We start from the raw sequence: 23,037 nt of genomic DNA, 5'->3' as shown, positions 1-23,037 counted from the left end.
AAGTGACGAAGAAACGCATTGACCACTTGGCTACCCAAACGCCAGCGTAGTTGCAATGCCGATATTACAATTTTGAAGTAGCTAGTGCTATAGACAGAAGTCGCCGTGGAAAGGCGCCTGACATAGATAGTATTCCATCTGAATGTTAAAAGTTTCAAAATGTTATATCACCAATGTATAACATGTTAAATGTTTGTTTTAGTATTGTTAATGCCCCCTAGAAATCGTCGAAGTGAATAACTACTCTATACAAAAGAGATGTACGTTCAACCCTTCAGACGCTTATCGTATAGAGGGTTAACCCTCACAAATGCAATTTATGATATAATTTTCTATAAATAAAAGATTACAATCTTGGAGAGAATTTTCTGGTGTTTTAAATGATGCTCAAGGTGGTTTTAGAAAAAAAGGTCCACCATGGACCCTATTCACACAGTTTCTTCAATTATAGAAACTAGAAGGATGATGCAAAAATCCACGTCAACGGCTTTGATGTCTAATAATGGATATATATATAATATAATATAAAACAAATTTTAAAAAGACTGTCAATCTGTCAAATCTGTTATGGTATAAACTTTACGATGCTTGAGTAAATGGGAACATGATAGTAGCGCTTCGTTCACTTCATCTCGATGTTGTATGTATTGCTTTGATGTTAATCATGACTTGAAGCAAGGATGTTTACTGTCTTCTGTAATGTTTACGTTTTCATCAATAACGTGCTGGATGTTATGACTGATTCCCAAATTGGCATTAATAGAGATGTACCAATATTGAACGTGTGCTGATGATATTATTTTATTTGCAGAATCTGAAGATGATTTGAACAAATTGCTACAAATATTAAATAACGAATGTGAAACTAATGATACTGTTATCAACGTTGATAAGACCCATGTTGCACATTTTTAAAATCCAAGTGTCCAAAGAATAACACAACAGTTTTTTTGGTGGTAGTCCGGCTTTGAGTATTGTTACCTGTTATTGTTTATTGTTGACTGAGCATCTTGATTATGATGCTATGGCAAAGGCTGCGGCCAAATCAGCTGACAGAGCTTGAGGTCTAGTACGTTCCAAAATTAAGACAATCACAGGTATAGATTTCAGCACTTTACCATCTTCCTGAGGCAAGAGACTTAACTGACTATAAAAGTCCAGTTTCCACCCTTGCTGAACTAGGCTGGTATTATGGAGTTACATTTTGGCTGGACGAACGAGTCTGTGCATAATCTAATCAAAATCACGCAACGAAATCGAAATCCGGTTCGTAAACTGTCATGCAGATTTCGGTCGATTGCAGGATTTACAAAGCGAACTCGTAGTCAGCAGATATGTTCCAAATCTTTTCATATTTTTAATCAAGGTGCTTACGTGATTTGATGCATTTCGCGATGTATCGCGATGTATTTTAAAGTCAGTTAACTCTCTTGCCTCGCGAAGATGGCACTTTTCTAAGTTATATGACACTATGGTGTGGTCTGTCCTCAGTTACGGCGCATCTGTATGTGGTAACCGTGATGTATCTACTGTTAATGCGGTACATCAACGATCTATGAGTTTTTTTTCTGGGCGTGGGCAGTTATGACACTAATCTTAACAGGTATACAGGGTTGATACCTCCGATTGTCAGACAGTGGATATGTATAGCTAGACAGTGGTGTCGTTTTCGAAATATGCCTGACCAATTAAAACACATGTCTTACAATGGGCGGAAAGGCTCGCCCCTAATCGCAATAATTGGGACTCTAATTGAACATGCAGCATATTTTTTAACATCACCGCTGTTTTAAATACCTTATTTTCAGCAAAATACATGATGTTCTTATGGAAAAATATCTGATATATTCATACTAGCACAATCAAACTCCTTATGTGGGATGTTTAAAGATGTTATTTTGAGTTGTATGCCTCTGAGTTACCGTACTGCCTTTGAAATATTTAGATGCTGTAGTGCACCTTTAATAATCAAACAGGCAACTTGAAGGTTGAAGGCAGAGTGTGTTTTACCTGTAATTATCGTATTGAAGGAAATGTGTTTATTTTAATGTCCCTTTTCGATGATCGTAGATCTACCTTATTTACGAGTATAACGGCTAAAATGTCCAACCTTTCAAACCTATCAAACAATGAGAAATTGTGTGTTCATTTGAAACAAAAGTTATATTTCACTGTTAAAACCTGCTTTTTGATATTACAATAATGTTTATCTGTATAATTATATCACTTAGTTTTTGTATCGTCTCTCATAGTTTTATGCATGTTTTTTTTATGATGTGCAGTGGTGAGACGAAAATAAAATATGTTTGTCTGTCTACAAATCTTCGTTTTTGTACTGGTGAGTTGTTAATGTATGTTCTGTGATTTTACGGTCATTAACTAACAACAGGTTCGAACAAGATTGTTCGCCTGTAAACAGATAGATAGATAGATAGAAAGATAGAAAGAAAGATATACAGACAGACAGACAGATAGATAGATAGACAGATAGATAGATAGACAGATAAATAGATAGATAGATCGATAGATAGATAGATCGATCGATAGATAGATAGATCGATCGATCGATCGATAGATAGATAGATAGATAGATAGATAGATAGATAGATAGATAGATAGATAGATAGATAGATAGATCGTGATGCCAAGCATCAACAGGAGGACAAAGTCGATAGCTCCCGCAATTGTAAATACTTGCGTAAATAAATAAATGAAACGTGTTGCTATGGAAACTCGAAACAGTTATTCTTTTTAAAACCCCAATTTCCAAAAGACACCATTTCCCCACTAGACCTTATCAAGGTACCAAGTTTGGTGAGGAAATATTGTACCGTTCTTAAGATCTACTCCGGAAACGACATCTCTTGGACGGACTTTTGCGGTGAGGTGGAGGTGGAGTTGAACCGGATGAGTCGCATTTCAACGTTGCCCAGATCACAATTTCCCCAATTTTGAGCATGATATTGGCAACAAGGCGCTACAAGAGATCGTCCAAGATCAACGAGACCCCGCAGCACCACAACAGCCTTGGGTCGCTGCGTCCGGGTCTTCCACCTTCGAATCATGACTCTCACCTTTCGTACATGTACCTGCAACACAATATCTTGATTAACGACCTATGTCTGCACCAACCGTTCCCGTTTACGTTTTTAGTTTACTGCATGTATGCAATCCGATGAGACATGGCTGTCATATTCAACATGTAATCTTCGCCCATTGTGTAGAATGACTACAATAAAAATGTATTGTGGTATTTGTCACATCTTTTAACTTTGCCCATCGACCAGGAAAATATCTAGTCCATGTCTTTGTTACTTCACGACTAGACTATTGCAGCTGTAGTCATCATCTGGAAAAGCAATCTGCAATGGCCCTCACAGAGTTGCACTGACTACCAGTGACGCAGCGATCATGTTCAAACTGCTGTGTACAATTCGCTCAGTGGTCTGGGTCTGTACCAGAACTCAGAGGGTCCTATACCACCCCGAATATGTGCACACCGATCGGCAAGTCAACAGCTGATGAGAGCGCCACAAGCCCTAAAGTCAAAGTATGGACACAAAACTGTCTACCGAACTCTCACTGTTCCATGGAACGAGCTTCAAATGAATGTCAGGAGATCTGAGGATTTCAAGATCATATACCCCCAAGACCATCCTATTAAAAAGAACACACGTCTGAGCACCCATGAGCAAGGCTTCTATCTGGATAAGATGCACTTAAGTTTAATTCCTTAGTTTATTATGTTGTTTACCACCGTGTCTTCCCGTGGTTCCAATGGCAGTAATTGTGAACGTGTAATTTGAGCCCTTTGTGTTGGGGGTTATTCATGTATCATTGTGTAAACTAGCGAACATTCCGTGAATGAGCCTGTTCAGGAAAGTCATTTCTTAATGCTTACCCTCCTTTACTCCTGTATGACCTATTTGTTACAAAAGTATATTCACAACAATTCCACTTTTAGTTCTAGAGTAATGAATCATCCAAGTCTCCTATGAGCGTACTAATTACGCAGGTGTTAGAAATTATTGTTCACGGCACTGGTATCATCAGTTTCAAAACGTGACTCCTAAATACATGTTCCTGATATAGTTGTACAACCGACTCTGCTTTTTAGTTTCTGATGAATATGGAAAGGGGTTTGTTGCTTTTAATAAAAAGGTTCATCTGTTGTATTGCGAAACCACAATGCAAACACAATCACTTCGCCATTTCAAGAAAACCTCAACACTAACTCAAGTCACACAGTATAATTTGATCTAATATTTTGTGCTGTAAGTTAAATGCTAACCTTTACTTGAAAATGATCTGGTCAAGATCTCTCATGTTACTATGTTTACATTTAGAACTTTGCTAACTCGATGAAACAGTTATTTAATGTAGCAACGTGAAGTGTGAAGTATGAACGCAGCTAAATTACACAATTAACTCTTCACCTTTTCTCACCTTGAAGACAAGAGAAGAAAGTCATCTGCAGTGTATGCGGAACTAACTACCGCGACGAAATAATACTTGTATCCCTAGAAATGTAACTGATGTGTTTTTTAAGTCCATGTTACATGACATTTTGACAAACATATATTAAGAATAATAACTCTAAAAAAGGGTTTACCTTGAGGGTTAACTGTCAATAGGTTTATCTCAAAGGACTTTGATACATCTGTTATCGTAATGCACTTCAACAACCAACTCATGTGTAATGAATCTTCTGATAAGGAAAAAGGGTCCCTTTGGGAAGCATATAAAATGAAACCCAAGCTTATAGTGTCTGTAGCATCGACAGAGTCTCCAGAAACGACAAGAATGGTGCACCTGGGCTTCTGGCTGCCTCTACTAGCCTTCCCCATGGTGGGGGCAGTTCTTCAAACGATTCAACTCCGACAAACTATCATAGCGAACTGTGATCTTATTTTTGCCGTTACATCAAATCCGCTCTGCTTAAACAATGCCTTTATTAACGTATGTTCCAACTTTTTCGTCATGGCTGAAATCTGCAGGTGGACCCGATGTAATTTTATTCCACAGTACCCCGACACCAATTTGCTAGAGGTGGTTGAGTTCTCGGACATAGCTGGTTATCAACAACTGGTGAACTTTTGTGGCACCAACAACGTTCCATTGTGTCAGTTTGCAAGGACCATGCTCCTACTAGCTCAACAATGTAATTCAGGTAAACTGTTTTTTATTGTTCGCAGATTGTTTCGTAAGCATACCATATCAAATCTGGTATATACGTAAAGTGACCTTGAGAAGATAAGTTAGTTCACGGAAATAATGTTCCAGAATATTCTGCATCTTCAAGTGTAAATCAAATATTCAAAACTGGCATATTAAGCACGTATCAAAAATGTTAGTTCTGAATATATATCTGATTAAATATTTGCATTTCATAATCTTTCCAAGAATGGAGCTGTTTGTATCTTGTACAGAATGTTTCACTATATGTTTCTTATGGCATTATTGTGTCATTATTGTCCACATGTTGTTCAATCCAAACTGAACATTTAGTTGCAGCATGCCCTCAGACAGGAGCAATCCTCTGTGTTCCGCCTGGTCTGTGTACCCCACTTTCCCAGATCCCCAACCGATCCTGCCCAATAGCTGGGACTGAGTGCTGCATAGTAAGTCTATGTACTGCGTGTATACTTAATGTAATGGGTCTCTGTGCAGTGCTGGGGCTCACAAGGGTGTCATTATCTTACCAGCGTGGACTTGGTCATTACTTTGTGAGCACCATGTCCATGCTTGTAGTATACGTCTGAATAAAAGCGACAAAGCCCTTTCTATATTCCAAAGAAATCTCGAGTAGAGTCGATTGTAAGATTCCGACTTTATCACGAGCACGCGTATATGATTCACTTTCAAATAGTGATGAAACCGTGTGTTCGCGAAAAAGCTGAGCGTATCCTGCCCTACCGGTGGTAACCGTCTTAAACACCCAAAGGCATGTCGCTTGTTCACCTGAAAAAAATATGGCAATATTGCATCGGACATCAATTTTGTAATCTTGATCGAACAAATTTGTGTCGATCTTTGAAATATTCGTTGAAAGATCATACTCAATTGAACCTCAAAGTTCGTGAAATATAGACTGCTGCTGGAATATTGCTCGTCATTGCTCGTCATAAGGGGAAAGTCGAAGTCATCGAAGTCCTTTTACATATATGTGTATGATTTTGTGTAAATTCATGTATGAACAACTTAGGTATCATTAACTATCTGCGTCCTCTTACAGGTGCTACCCACAACTGCCATGACCACTACCACGCCAACAACCACTACCACGCCAACAACCACTACCATGATCACTACCACGCCAACAACTACTACCATGATCACTACCACGCCAACAACCACTACCACGCCAACAACCACTACCATGATCACTACCACGCCAACAACTACTACCATGATCACTACCACGCCAACAACCACTACCACGCCAACAACTACTACCATGATCACTACCACGCCAACAACTAGTACCGCGACACCAACCAGTACGTTAGATTAATGAGTGGAACTACATGATATTGCAACTCATAACATTTTAACCGCCATTCAGTGGGATCACTGCAATGTTTAGTGGGCGAGTCACCGCGAACTCCCCAACTCGCTGGTCAAACGTGCGGCCCTAAGATCTACCCCTTAGGTGTGCCAGAAACGTGATTGCGGCTCGAATTCCAGATTCGCCCTCATTATAGGCTTTCAGCACCATCCCAGTACACGTACTGAACGCGACGTTAAACCCAGCATCAATAAATAGCATCAATAAAACATAATTATATCAAAACCCGGGATGGTGGCGTCAATTCCGCGTTTGGGGAAACATTTTTGCAGGACTTGCAATAAGGCAGCTGGATTTGTTTTGTTCTGAAGCATAATATGTTGTGGGTCCGAATAACACATGCAAGTCTCCACCGTTCAGAGAAGAGCTTGGCTGTTTTCAAACTTTGACTGAACAACTTTGCTGTCTCAAACATACATCCCTAAGGCATATGTTTTACTTCAGATAAACGCGTGTTGCTTTTTGACGCACAGTGGAATCGAGCTTGGTTATTGTTTACGATGTATATTGTGATGCTTTCTTGTTTTGTTTCAGTAACATGTAACGCCCCGGGGGCTGTAATCGGCTGTTTTGTTGCGTGTCCTCCCACAAACCAGCTTCCGGGTGCAACCTGTCCTGGATCCCTAATTTGTTGTGTAAGTACAGATGGTTGTGCTTCGTTTGTATGTTGTTTGAATCCGCACTCAGCAATATTCCAGCAATATGACGCCGGTCTGTAAATAATAGAGTATGGACCAGACAGTCCACTGATTGACATCATGAGCGTCGATGTACGTCAAAATCAGTTCGATGCTCTACCAGATATTTGGAACATGGTCAAATAAATAAACTTTAACAGCATGTCAAATCTTAATTTGGTATAAACTTATGCATCAAATTTTCAAAGCATTTCATTCACACAAACACTCTTATACAGAAGGAGCGTGCGTGCGTGCGTGCGTGTATTTAACGCCGACCTCAGCAGTAGACCAGCCATTTAACAGCAGCCTGCAAATACTCGGGTCTCGACCAGACACACCAGTTATTGCCACACACAGTTTACGATTTTTCAGCTCTTGGCCTTGATGGAAAATGTAATTTATGGTTCTGTTAAATATTTTATTTCTGTTTAATAGTCCACTATTCCATACAGTAACATATCACAAATATGATGTATACGTCAACAATTCCGTCATATATAAAATACTAACGTGGATTTTCTTCTCTTTGCAGCTGATCTGAATACAACCAGGATAGACTGTTTTGTATATACGTTTCCTCTTCTGTCAATATAACTGTACATATATGTTGTTGGTGAAATAAATAATGTTTAACTCCCTGATGTTGTTACTGGGATGTTTTTGGTGCTTCCAGTGACCGTATGGGCTCAGATTTCATATTCTTCCTGATCAGACATATTGACGCGGTTCGTAAGGAATGTGATATATTATAAACAAGTGAGGTGAGGGGAGGTGAAATGGGATTTTACGTCGCGTCCAAGATTATTGCACTTATATAGCGACGTGCATGTACGTGTGTGTGTTTGTGTGGCATGGCTGCTTCTACTAGACTAGTACAAGCAGCCACACACACACATACACGTGCTTCCACGTCGCTATATATAAGTGCAATAATCTTGGACGCGACGTTAAACCCAATTTCACCTCACCTTATATTGTGTAGTACGAAATATATTCTACTCCTTATTTCCAGCCGCCCAGTTAGCAATAAAACAAAGGCCATACAAAACATGAACCAATGGTACGTGTACTAGAAAGTACTGGAATCCTTACTTTACTAAGAAAGTGTTATCCCAAATATAACATTAGTTACAAGTGACCAGCTTCTAAATGGCATTGTGTGTTCATAGCTTTCGGGCAAGAACGTAATCTAAACTACCAGTTGTTGGACCATTTTCTGTGGAAGTCTCGGTGGCTGTGTGGGTTAGACCGCTTACTTTGTGTGCTGGCGATTCGATTCAGTGCCAGAATCTGTGGGTTCGAATCCCGGGTGGAACTCAACCCCCCAAAAGTACAAGAATCTGTAATTTACTAAGGAAGTGTTGTCCCAAATATAACATTTTTGACGATGATTGGATTCACACACTCATAAGGGACGCAACGTATATTTCAGTCGATTTCAGTGAAAGCATAGACTGATGAAGTATTTTTATAACTGAATGATGACTAATATATTCTAGATTACCGTACGTTCTATCAAGCGGAACGCCCAGCATGAGGTAGTATTAAAGTGAGTGAGTGAGTATGGTTTTACGCCGCTTTTAGCAATATTCCAGCAATATCACGGCGGGGGACACCAGAAATGGGCTTCACACATTGTACCCATGTCGGGAATCGAACCCGGGTCTTCGGCGTGACGAGCGAACGCTTTAACCACTAGGCTACCCGACCGCCCCAGGTAGTATTAGAACGAAAACCCACCTCGCCGCTGTGGTCCGGTGATACGCATTATTTCATTTGGCATCGTAATTACTTTCAAAGATAATATTTTCCTGGAACCAACAATAGGACTAAACCGGTGAAGGAGTTCTTCGTTAACAGGTTAAGCATACGACCATCGTGTTCACCCTTGTTTCGAACGCTTTGTTTAAGTTGACACAAGCACCCGAAGCACTTTAGATATCACAGCTTAATAATAATAGTAAAAATTAACATGTCAAAGTAAAAAGTCAAAATTACTGCTTGGGGATACCTTTTAATCTTGAAATGCGATTTTTGCATTAAATTTCCAAACTGCCTATAGTCATGTCACGAGGAATGTTTAAACCGTCATTAGCGCACATTCCACCTGATGAATCACATGCAGGATATCCTGGTAGTTGTGGGCTTAAAAAGAACATTTGAATGCTCGGCAACATTTAACTGGCTGTAATGTTTATTCATCAAGACGAATAGCATTAACCTCATGTTACAAGGCTTTTAAGACCCGACACATTTACGTCGAATGACATTACCGCCTTGACATTAACAACCCAAAATCTTTCAAATGGACAGCGCGCCTGGTTTTTTTTAAATTTAAGAAAGCCATTTTGGACAGTTTGTTAAATAAACAATCTTTTATTAAAAAAGCATGTCAGATAGAAGGAAAAGAACCGTACGGAAAATGGACACGATTACCACCTGAGATTTGCCGTCTCATGCCCTTTACCTCCTGAAACTTTAACGTCTAATGACGTTCTCCCACCTAAAATGTTAACATCTAATAGCGTTCTGCTTCCTGATACCAATGTCGAATGATATTCTGCCAACTGAAACTTTAACGTCTAATGACGTCCTACCGCTGAAACGTTGATGTTGAATGACGATTAGCACCTAAAACATTTACGAATGACATTCTACAACATCAATCTTCAACGTCTAATGACGGTTACCACTTGGTCATTTTACGTCTAATGACGATTAGAAGCACCTAAGATTTGAACGTCTCATGACTATTGCCTCCGGAAACTGTAACGTCTAATAAGGTTCTACCACCTAAGACTTGAACGCCTCATGACGATTACCTCCGGAAACTTGAACGTCTAATAAGGTTCTACCACCTAAGACTTGAACGCCTCATGACGATTACCTCCGGAAACTTTTACGTCTAATAAGGTTCTACCACCTAAGACTTGAACGCCTCATGACTATTACCTCCGGAAACTTTAACGTCTTATGACGTTCTACCACCTAAGACTTGAACGCCTCATGACTATTACCTCCGGACAAACTTTAACTAAGAGGGGCACATTCAGTGAGCCAGCTAGCTAATTCCCCTTGTCACATGGTAGGAACAGAGGGGCACATTCAGTGAACCAGCTAGCTAATTCCCCTAGTCACCTGCCAAGGGAAGAGGGGCACATTCGGCGAGCCAGCTAGCTAATTCCCCTTGTCACCTGGCAGGGGAAGAGGGGCACATTCAGTGAACCAGCTAGCTAATTCCCCTCGTCACATGGCAGGGGAAGAGGGGCACATTCAGTGAACCAGCCAGCTAATTCCCCTTGTCACATGGTAGGAACAGAGGGGCACATTCAGTGAACCAGCTAGCTAATTCCCCTTGTCACATGGTGGGAACAGAAGGGCACATTCAGTGAACCAGCTACCTAATTCCCCTAGTCACCTGGCAGGGGAAGAGGGGCGCATTCAGTGAACCAGCTAGCTAATTCCCCTTGTCACATGGTCGGAACAGAGGGGCGCATTCGGTGAACCAGCTAGCTAATTCCCCTTGTCACATGGTAGGAACAGAGGGGCGCATTCGGTGAACCAGCTAGCTAATTCCCCTTGTCACATGGTAGGAACAGAGGGGCACATTCAGTGAACCAGCTAGCTAATTCCCCTTGTCACATGGTCGGAAAAGAGGGGCGCATTCGGTGAACCAGCTAGTTAATTTCCCTAGTCACCTGGCAGGGGAAGAGGGGCACATTCAGTGAGCCAGCTAGCTAATTCCCCTTGTCACATGGTCGGAACAGAGGGGCACATTCAGTGAACCAGCTAGCTAATTCCCCTCGTCACATGGCAGGGGAAGAGGGGCACATTCAGTGAGCCAGCTAGCTAATTCCCCTTGTCACATGGTAGGAACAGAGGGGCGCATTCAGTGAACCAGCTAGCTAATTCCCCTTGTCACATGGTGCGAACAGAAGGGCACATTCAGTGAGCTAATTCCCCTTGTCACATGGTCGGAACAGAGGGGCGCATTCAGTGAACCAGCTAGCTAATTCCCCTTGTCACACGGTCGGAACAGAGAGGCGCATTCAGTGAACCAGCTAGCTAATTCCCCTTGTCACACGGTAGGAACAGAGGAGCGCATTCAGTGAACCAGCTAGCTAATTCCCCTTGTCACATGGTCGGAACAGAGGGGCGCATTCAGTGAACCAGCTAGCTAATTCCCCTCGTCACATGGCAGGAGAAGAGGGGCACATTCAGTGAACCAGCCAGCTAATTCCCCTTGTCACATGGTCGGAACAGAGGGGCACATTCAGTGAACCAGCTAGCTAATTCCCCTTGTCACATGGTAGGAACAGAGGGGCACATTCAGTGAACCAGCTAGCTAATTCCCCTAGTCACCTGGCAGGGGAAGAGGGGCACATTCAGTGAGCCAGCTAGCTAATTCCCCTTGTCACATGGTAGGAACAGAGGGGCACATTCAGTGAACCAGCTAGCTAATTCCCCTTGTCACATGGTAGGAACAGAGGGGCACATTCAGTGAACCAGCTAGCTAATTCCCCTAGTCACCTGGCAGGGGAAGAGGGGCACATTCGGTGAACCAGCTAGCTAATTCCCTTTGTCACATGGTAGGAACAGAGGGGCACATTCAGTGAACCAGCTAGCTAATTCCCTTTGTCACATGGTAGGAACAGAGGGGCACATTCAGTGAACCAGCCAGCTACATGTAGCTGCTCCTAATATTCTTCACACAAAAACGTCGAGAGAAAAAGGATGAAATGGTTTAGTTTTGAATATTTTGGCTGGTGGAAACTGTCCTGGAACATTCACACAAGCCACTTTCACCCGCTTCATTTATTCAATACTGATTCAAAAGCCAACTCACCCTTGTGTCATCACTAGCCATGCTCATGCTTCCCTCCGTTCCTTACAATTTATCCACATCATCCTTACAGTCTTCCCTACCACTCTTTTCTGTCACAAAAATCACCCGACGAATTATTAAATCCCATGTCATTCATGTGTATCCGCGAGTTCGACGTCTGTTGTCTTATGCCAATAGCCGTTTACAGTTCGTGCCATATCGGCTAATTCCTCCCCACTCGGTATCTTGCAGATTACGGAATGGGACGAGTGTGGCAAATGGCATCAGGATCACTCGTAAGTGTCCGTAGACTAAAGTAACGAGACACCATGCCTACCCGCAACCTTCGTAAGTGTCCGTCACCTATTGGACCCTTTTTGTTCAGTTCCGTAATGGCGTAGGCATGACTAGGTAAATTTGCACATAATATCACAGTGTTGACATTGCTCAGTCGGTTAGCTGTCACGCTAACAATCCGAAGGTCGTGAGGTCGTGTCTGATAGATTCTCTCAAAACTGGCTGCTTATCCTTGAGACACGTGACCAAAGCAGAGATCATCCTCACGAGAAGTGGTACTGTATTCTAAAGGTGCTCCCTTGAGTGATGTGTGTTTGAATTTTCTGATTGATCATTCATTCTAAGTATATATCGACTTAAATAAGCACTATGACAGTCACTTGACTTATATTTGAATTATAATAAATCATTAAAACAGTTTGGAAGCCAATGTATTTCCTGGCACACCTCAAAATGTGATGGCACACTTAATTTGGCATAACAGTACCCTTTGGCACACTTGAAATAAATTTAATTTTGAACCCTAATACTGAAAAGAACCACATGTTAACCTCTCCAGATCTATGAAATAATATTTTAGATCTAAATTCATATTCAAAACAACTGTCATATTCCTGTTCCACCGGCCACCCGTTGTATGCGACTAGCTCCTTTTGAAAAGTACTCCCAGATGAGTCCCAATATTGTGTTTTGTGTTTGTTATATTTAATAGATCATTGTTTATAATATTGGTTTGCTCTGACCACGGAATCATAACAAAACCATTGCAACATTGCTTGGAAACTGTTACACAACCCAGCATAACTGGTCACTGGAAAATGTCTTCAGGCAGATATGTAATACCTCTTAAATAGACAGTAACCATGAGTTTCTGCCACTATTAAAATTTATTTGGTGTTTTAAAATATGTTTTATCATTCCTACATCATGGACAATTAAGTCAGATACCCTGTGGTCAGTGTGTTGTAACTATTAACTGCATATGCTTTAGTAAAACTGTCCAATAGTTTTCACTAAAAATAATGTATATGCTTTGGCCTGGTGATGAACTGAGTACTTAAACAAAGTGTAAATCATGTTTGATATTAGGATGAGTTATGTATTTAAGTTAAATGATATGACATATTAAAAGTTTCCTGATGCAATAATGTTACAGGTGTAGTGAGTGAGTGAGTGAGTGAGTTGGGTTTAGCGCCGCTTTTAACAGTATTCCAGTTATATCACGGCATGTCAGCTTAATGTGGGAGGAAAGCCCGAAGTGATGCAGGTCTCAGACGTTTGACTCTTCGGTGAAACCCACGAGCACGGGTATGGTGCTGACAAACCTAGAAACATAACCCGGGCGAACTTTGGATTTGAACCCACAATCATAGGTTTCTGGCGTGCCCAAGGGACGCAACTCTGCACAGCGAATTGCAGCGCCTTAGACGACTGGGCCACCTGTGCCCCCTACAGGTGTAGCGTGGTTGCTGTGGTCACATGCAGTCTGAGGTAGTGGAGCTGTGTTGTCGTGATGTTGCTCCTGTCAGGAATAAGCTTGATGCATCAACCAGTAACGACTACAGCTGCATCACTGCCCACCCAGGCATCCATGAAGCACCTATCACTCAGCAAGTACAGTATAGTGGCGTACTACGAGTTCATTGACACCAGTGGTCCAATAAGAGATAATGAACCAGTACACAAGAATGATACATTCTAATAATTTTTTAAATAATTGTTTGCTATATTAAGAGAAGATTACATATTTGTAGACTAATTTGAATCCACAAATTTCACAATAATTGAAATGCGAAATTTAATTTCTATAATCTCATATATCCAGGGATGAGAATTTTCCTCAGATTTTGTTATGTCAAGGGACAAAGGGTTTTCTTGCTAAAACCATCATTTAACTTTTTTGAATGCATGTAGCTTCAGGAAATATAAAAAAAACTGACACAAATTTTAGAAAAAAATACCTAATTTATTTTAATGAAAGACTGAAATCTTCTATTGTTTATTGTAGACTACGAGTCAGTTTTTTAAAACAAATTTTCGACTTGTTCTAAGATGTGTATTTGGTATTTGAAGATATGTCATGTAAAACAAACAAATCTGACGTGTGAATTAATCCTACAATCCATAAGATGTTTATTTCTCGGACAAGTTGTGTAATCATATTGAAAGCAATAGTATTAAACATACCAAGCCAACATGATAAAATGCATTAGTCATTACTGAATTATTGACAAGGCACCATCACAAATCTTTCAAGGAAATTGTGATACCTATGTCATTTATCATCACATGATTTTATAGGAACAGTTGACCCAGCTTTTTTGGACATTTGTGAATTCATTATGCATCGTTGAATTGACCAGAAAGATGCTGTGTTGGTCAAGTAAGGCCCCTCTCCTCCACCCCTTCCCAGACAGATTCTACATTTATTGATAGATCATGTAATAGGTCTAACACGCTGGATAATCTAGGATGTATTGTTTGTTTGTTTGTTTGTTTGTTTGTTGTTTAACGCTGCACTTAGCAATATTCCAGCTATATGACAGCGGTCTGTAAATAATCGGGTCTGGACCAGACCAGTGGATGATATCATGAGCATCAATCCACATAAATGGGATGACATGCTTCAACCAAGTCAGCGAGCCTTACCACCCGATCCTGTTAGTCGCCTCTTACGACAAGTATAGTCGCCTTTTACGTCAAGCATGGGTTCCTGAAGACCTGCTCTAACCCAGAATCTTCACGGGTCTTAGGATGTAATATGAAGTGCATGTCGTCGCTTCAGTCACAATATGTAGAAAAGCAATAATACTTGCAGTGAAAGCATTTTTGGATTTTGGATTGTGTGGAATACAATTGCTACCGGTACTCCCTTGTTGTCATCTATGTATCCTGGTATAACACTACACCTGTGTATTTGTCATCATGTGTTGATGCTCAGTTAATGAATTTATTGCAGGTATAATTAGTGGTAGCTCCACTCAGATTACCTAACAAAGGTTCCCATTTGGCCTTTCTTGTGTCTGGGTAATTATTCAATCTAAATCCAGGTTCGAAGTGGGGTGAAATGTATGTTATGTTATATGCATGCCTGGTACAGCGAAGTAAGAGAGGAATGATCACCTGAGTTAAAAAAAGAAACACCAATCAAAGGATTAACCAATGTTGATTGATTAATCACTGTTATCTTGCAAAGTGGATTTGTCAAAATTAAGTGTATATGTAGCGGCCATAAAATTTCCGAGTCCCGTGATGGGATTCGAACCACAGACCTTCTGATCCGAGGTCGGACGCCTTGTCCACATGACCAAAGAGGTTAACCCCGTCAGCAAGCTGACAAGGTAAGGATGTCATCTGTGGGATGACTCCACGCCCTGCTACATACTCCCCCGTCAACAGAAGGCACGTCCCGGGCCTCATAGTAGGGTACTGAGGCTTATTTTGCTCAAATTTAATATGAACGTGCTCAGCCCCACGTTGGGCGCCAATGTAGCGGCCATAAAATTTTCGAGTCCCGTGATGGGGTTCGAACCACAGACATTCTGATCTGGAGGCCATGTCCACATGACCAAAGAGGTTAACCACGTCAGCAAGCTAAAGTCTTAACTAAATAAATCAATAGAGTTAAGTGTAATTCCCTTTCATTTTGTGGTTTCAAGAGCTTTCTTCTACTTAAGGTGCTATTAAGGTGCTATGAGATTGCTTGCAACAATCCACCCCTATTTTCTGGTAAAGTTCATTATCCAGCCTTACATATATGATGACTTTAAAGCTGCTTAATGTGTCCCTTGCCAATTGTTGGCCTGAATTCTATGCTCTCTGTCCAACTTTGAGATTTTATTCTGATTCCTTTCTATGTGTACTTATCACTCAAGCTTATATCATAGGTACTTATACTTTTGATTTTTGGAATAAATGAAAGCACAAACATTTGTGATAGCCCCTCCATAGATGATTAACCAAATGCTGACAGTATTTTGAGTGTTTTATTATATAAACAATGCAGGGTGTCAGTTCAAACAATCTCAAACAATATCAATCGCATCATGTCATGAGTGTCAAAACCATATTCCATGAATGTAGCAGACTCTGCTATGTTCTGATGATGTCAGCAAAGGAAGGCAAACAACAGACCACTACTCAATTTTAAATATGTATTGTTACTGGTTTTGAGGTTTAAAGATCTGTTCATTTTTTTTAGTTGAAAAATTTATTTTAAGGTGATATGAAACTTTTTATTAATACAGAAATACATTTTGTAAAACATTGACGAAGTGTACATCATTAAACTCTTACAACTCTTTAGGTGCATCAAAACTATGTATTCTGGTGCCATATAGACATGCTGGATAGGAACAAGTAGTGAAGTTTAATCTTACTTATGTTATAACAGTAACTGCTAGGCCTGGCGAGGGCGCGGTATAGAAACTTCAAGCTGTTTGTTGTCAAGCTGAATATGTATGTATGTATGTATGTATGTATGTATGTATGTATGTATGTATGTATGTAGCTTCTCAGAAAAAAAGGAAACCATATGTTTCGTTAAGATACTATATGACCTTTCGCGATATAACGGTCCGGGCGTTAACACACCACACTACCATCTTAATATAGTAAATTCCTGACGACTGATCAATCCTCAAACACAATGCAATGAGCGTCTTCCGAATCTCAACCAGAAACAATGTAACACAGTTACAATCATTGTTCAACAATAAAATACGTTGTACACTACCATATAACAATACGACGCTTGGACATATCATGATCCATGTCACATGTAGAATTAACAATACACGGAAATGACACCTTTGTCATTCACACCCACTTATACATCCTGTTGTAAATGATGTTTACACACTCACAAATATAATCCCGAACAATATCCAGATGTTACAGCGACAGGTGTTACTGTCATCAAGCTCCAAAACCAAACTTTAACGAAAGTGTTTTGATAGTGAATCCATGCGTTACGAGCAATGTAACATTATCAGCTGTGGATATCAGCTGTAGTTATCGGGACTTTCATCTTCATCGCCAATACACAGGACGTAACGTATGTTCACACCCACAGACACGATTCACCGTCAACCTGTGAAATCAAGGAGGGGGAGCGGGGGTTGTACAATAATATATATTGTGCGCTGTTACTGATGAGATATGTCAAATCTCAAAATTCCCAAATTCTATATAAGCAACCCCTAAAGCCCCCTCTTTGGTTGCACAGACCACTTTCGCCCCTTTCGGAAACACATTAAATGGCCGGGCCGGGCCCGTGTGCGAAATACGCATCAGTCGGAAAGCGCACGTTAAATCTCCAAAGTAAGTAAGTAAGTAAGATGAGATATGTGACAGAGACTGGCGCAGCTGAAATACAGTGATGCAGGTATAGACAGAAGATGTTCGCCACGCTATTGTTCGTTTTGATGTTCGCTCTCACTGCTGGGAAAGGTAATGTGTTTTCTCTTCTATTATAGAGTAGGATTTCCAGTTTGTTTGTTTCAATACAACGACGCTACTGCCAAGACGTTCAGTCTCCGTACACGAGCGAACGCTTTAACCACAAGGCTACCTGACCGCCCCTTTTACGCATGTGACACAGATGCTCCATGGGTTAGACATTGTTTGAAAACCTGTTGACCACGCATGTGCAACGTGCGTTAGCGCATATGCAACTTGTGAAGCACCCTTGCGCAAGCCTGACCCTCTCATAGCCAAGGCTTTTATACACAAGGAATACGGATGCTGAAGTCTAGAAGGAAATTAAAAGATAAACTATTCTCTATCATACTACAGTTCCTAGGTCGGCAGCTACAGCGGGAAGTTCTGATGCCACTCATGAGATAGGTCAGGTGTAAGGGTAAACAAGCCCCTGATTCCGTTAATACATTAAATGTTGGGAATAAGCACCTTCTTCTGACAGTCTTGGTCAATTTGTTTCTGTAACACGATGTAAAACGCATCAAAGTAGACGCATACATCTGAAAGAATTCATGTTTCAAAGCAGACAGTAAGTTAAGTTTACACATTTTATGACACATGTCTTGCACAGAAATGACGTCATAACAAGAGAAAGATGCAAGAACAGAACTGTCGATTCACATGTCAGTAGTGTGTGTGTGTCCCCCTCTCGCTTGGATGCATGCAATGCGGGATCGCCTTCGCATTGTTTGTTTGTTTCTTGTTTAACGCCGCACTCAGCAATATTCCAGCTACATGACAGCGGTCTGTAAATATTCCAGTGATTGACATCATGAGCATCGATCCAAGCCTTCTCATTGAACGTCTCACACAGTATTGTTGGATGGCATCCAGTATCTCCACCAGCCCCTCTTGCAGTTCCTGTACAGTAGTCGGAGCATGTGGAAAACGTCGGAGACGGCGGTCCATTTCATCCCACATATATTCAATTGGATACAGATCCAGAGAGCGAGAAGGCCAGTCACGTTGTTCTGTCCAAGTGCTTGTTGGATAATCCCGGCTACATGGGGTCGGGCGTTGTCATTGCTGAAAAATCATACCAGGTCCATGTTGATTGCACAGTGATGCAGTTGTCAAGAAAAGCAGAAACAATGCATACCGAATCCCAACAACACGCATGCTTTTATACCCTGGTTTACATATCAATTGCAATCAGATCACGAATACTCGTTTGTGCTACATATGCATGTTTTCATATTTTCATGTCCGATTTAAACACCAGAAAGTGTTTTTTTCTAGTAAGGAGCCGATTGGAAAGGGGTGTCACAAGAACTTTAGTTGCCGAGTATATTTATCTTGATTTTTACAACTGAACATGTATCTGATGTGCGGCTATTATATAAGAAGAAGAAGAAAAAAAAAAAGTAATCACCTTGGCCCAACTTCTTATCGGCCCGGGGCGGTCGGGTAGCCCAGTGGTTAAAGCGTTCGCTCATCACGCCGAAGACCCTGGTTCGATTCCCGACATGGTACAATGTGTGAAGCCCATTTCTGGTGTCCCCCGCCGTGATATTGCTGGAATATTGCTAAAAGCGGCGTAAAACCATACTCACTCACTCACTCACTCTTACTGACGAGTGGAACAGTCCTCTCTTGGCAACTATCTAGACACTTATAGGGAACATGAGACGATGGTGCCAGGCTGTCATCGCATCACGTGGATCACATACCCGGTACTGAATGTTGTTGTTTGGATAAAAAAGTTGTTTTCGTGATTTTTTTGTACGTTTCAGTGTGGTCAGATATTCTCATTTTGACAGTTGATCTGACTGGTATTTGTCGAATGTTGTTGTTGGCATTATGTGGCATATGGAAACTGACTTTTGTTCATAATCACGTCTTCCTGCAATAGTATCTTTGGCTATTGCAACAGATGCACACACTTTGACGCAATGCCTTTAAAAGTTGTGATCCTTGGCACACTTTCTGTGGTATAGTTTTTTTTGCAGAAATCCGTTGATTGATGTAAAGTCACATATATCTATTCAGTCAGAAGGTTTTAGTGAATAATGCATTTCAACATTCCTTCCTTAGATATAATTTGAAATGTGACTGAAAGTAATCTCATATCTTTTTTTATAAAATTAAAAAAGCCTAAGCCACAAAACATGATGAAAACAACATGACAACCACCCACCCAAGTATTAAATGGTCCGCCTCTTAATGATACTAAGGAGTGGTTTAACAATTCATAAATGTTGTTTTACGTGTAGAAACACATGACACAAGGAACCCCACAGTGGAAGAGAGGGGATGTTGCTTTACCGTCAGAAAGCGATAAAACACGAGATGAGAAAGCGATGTGTACTATTGCCTTCTCGTCCCGTGGTATCGTATTTAAAGTTGATAAACAGTAACAAAATTACGACCTGTTCTAAAACAAACAACAACAAAAAACGATCCAAATTGTAGCATGTCAACTTTTCAATGACAACCCATATTCCGAGGAACAATATCTAAATAGTTTTTACTGATGTTTAAACAAGAGCAATGAAACGGATACAAATATATAACATATTCTGTCATAATATCTTATCTGAAACGGGGCAATCAGCACATATACAAATATCAATTGTTCTTTTTCTCTATTAACTGAACACAGGACCACCTCTTGTCAGTTTGTTTCCTCCGCTATAACTGGGTCACAGGTTGCACACTCGTGGTAGAGTGTGTGCAGCTCATGGGTAGAGTGTGTGCAGCTCATGGGAACACTGTGTAACTCATGGGTACAAAATGTTTAGCTTATCAATACAATGTGTGCAGCTAATGGATAAAGCGTGTGTAGCTCGTTGGCATAGTGCAATTAGCTCATGGATACAATGTTTGTAACTAATTGTTACAGTATGTGTAGCTCGTGGTACAGTGTGTGTAGCTCATGGGGACAATGTGTGTAGCTCATGGGTACAATGTGTGTGCAGCTCGTGTGTACAGTCTGTGTGTAGCTCGTCGGTACAGTTTGTGAAGCTCGTGGGTACAATGTGTGTAGCTCATGGGTATAGTTTCTGTAGCTCGTGGGTACAATGTGGTTTGCTCGTAGGTACAATGTGTGTAGCTCATGGGTACAATGGTTTTAACTCGTGGGTACAATGTGTGTAGATCATGGATACAATGTGTGTAGCTCGTGGGTACAATGTGTGTGTAGCTCATGGATACAATGTTTTTTAGCTCGTGAGTACATTTTTTGTAGCTCAAGGGTACAGTTTGTGTAGCTCGTGGGTATAATGTGTGTAGCTTGTGGGTACAATGTGTGCAGCTCATGGGTATAATGTGTGTAGCTTGTGGGTACAATGTGTGTAGCTTGTGGGTACAATGTGTGTAGCTTGTGGGTACAATGTGTGTAGCTTGTGGGTACAATGTGTGTGTAGCTCATGGATACAATGTTTTTTAGCTCGTGGGTACAATGTGTGTGCAGCTCGTGTGTACAGTGTGTGTGTAGCTCGTCGGTACAGTTTGTGAAGCTCGTGGGTACAATGTGTGTAGCTCATGGGTATAGTTTCTGTAGCTCGTGGGTACAATGTGGTTTGCTTGTAGGTACAATGTGTGCAGCTCATGGGTACAATGGTTTTAACTCGTGGGTACAATGTGTGTAGATCATGGATACAATGTGTGTAGCTCGTGGGTACAATGTGTGTGTAGCTCATGGATACAATGTTTTTTAGCTCGTGAGTACATTTTTTGTAGCTCAAGGGTACAGTTTGTGTAGCTCGTGGGTATAATGTGTGTAGCTTGTGGGTACAATGTGTGCAGCTCATGGGTATAATGTGTGTAGCTTGTGGGTACAATGTGTGTAGCTTGTGGGTACAATGTGTGTAGCTTGTGGGTACATTGTGTGTAGCTTGTGGGTACAATGTGTGTGTAGCTCATGGATACAATGTTTTTTAGCTCGTGAGTACATTTTTGTAGCTCAAGGGTACAGTTTGTGTAGCTCGTGGGTATAATGTGTGTAGCTTGTGGGTACAATGTGTGCAGCTCATGGGTATAATGTGTGCAGCTCATGGGTATAATGTGTGTAGCTTGTGGGTACAATGTGTGTAGATCATGGATACAATGTGTGTAGCTCGTGGGTACAATGTGTGTGTAGCTCATGGATACAATGTTTTTTAGCTCGTGAGTACATTTTTTGTAGCTCAAGGGTACAGTTTGTGTAGCTCGTGGGTATAATGTGTGTAGCTTGTGGGTACAATGTGTGCAGCTCATGGGTATAATGTGTGCAGCTCATGGGTATAATGTGTGTAGCTTGTGGGTACAATGTGTGTAGATTGTGGGTACAATGTGTGCAGCTCATGGGTACAATGTGTGTAGCTTGTGGGTACAATGTGTGTAGCTTGTGGGTACAATGTGTGTAGCTTGTGGGTATAATGTGTGTAGCTTGTGGGTACAATGTGTGTAGCTTGTGGGTACAATGTGTGTAGCTTGTGGGTATAATGTGTGTAGCTTGTGGGTACAATGTGTGTAGCTTGTGGGTACAATGTGTGTAGCTTGTGGGTATAATGTGTGTAGCTTGTGGGTACAATGTGTGTAGCTTGTGGGTACAATGTGTGTAGCTTGTGGGTACAATGTGTGTAGCTTGTGGGTACAATGTGTGCAGCTCATCGGTACAATGTGTGTAGCTTGTGGGTATAATGTGTGTAGCTTGTGGGTATAATGTGTGTAGCTTGTGGATACAATGTGTGTAGCTTGTGGGTACAATGTGTGCAGCTCATGGGTACAATGTGTGTAGCTTGTGGGTACAATGTGTGTAGCTTGTGGGTACAATGTGTGTAGCTTGTTGGTACAATGTGTGTAGCTTGTGGGTACAATGTGTGCAGCTCATGGGTACAATGTGTGTAGCTCGTAAGGTACAGTTCGTGTAGCTCGTGAGTACAATGTGTGTTGCTCGTAGGTACAATGAGTGTAGCTTGTGGATACAATGTGTGTATCTCAAGGGTACAAAGTGGGTACCTCGTGTGTACAGTGTGTGTAGCTCGTGGGAACAATGTGTGTAGCTCCTAAGGTACAGTTTGTGAAGCTCGTGAGTACAATGTGTGTTGCTTGTGGATACAATGTGTGTATCTCAAGGGTACAACGTGTGTAGCTCGTGGGAACAATGTGTGTAGCTCGTGGGAACAATGTGTGTAGCTCGTAAGGTACAGTTTGTGAAGCTCGTGAGTACAACGTGTGTAGCTCGTGGGAACAATGTGTGTAGC

At 41.1% G+C, this 23,037-nt stretch overlaps 1 protein-coding gene across 1 annotated transcript; it reads left to right on the top strand.

Annotated features, from left to right (window-relative positions):
• The first annotated feature begins 4,756 nt into the window (after nt 1–4,756).
• LOC125378139 (hepatitis A virus cellular receptor 1-like) lies at nt 4,757–7,861 on the top strand. Its single transcript, XM_048393011.1, has 5 exons — nt 4,757–5,170; nt 5,509–5,621; nt 6,236–6,500; nt 7,103–7,203; nt 7,781–7,861. The coding sequence occupies exons 1-5, from the start codon at nt 4,804–4,806 to the stop codon at nt 7,787–7,789; spliced, it is 855 nt and encodes a 284-aa protein (XP_048248968.1). The 5' UTR covers nt 4,757–4,803; the 3' UTR covers nt 7,790–7,861.
• The last annotated feature ends 15,176 nt before the right edge of the window (nt 7,862–23,037 follow it).

The sequence above is a fragment of the Haliotis rufescens genome, unplaced genomic scaffold, assembly GCF_023055435.1.
Source record: "Haliotis rufescens isolate VD_foot unplaced genomic scaffold, xgHalRufe1.0.p SCAF_110, whole genome shotgun sequence".
In the NCBI taxonomy this organism is placed as follows: domain Eukaryota; kingdom Metazoa; phylum Mollusca; class Gastropoda; order Lepetellida; family Haliotidae; genus Haliotis; species Haliotis rufescens.
Note: the sequence above shows the minus strand (reverse complement) of the source record. Positions and strands in the feature narration are given on the sequence as shown.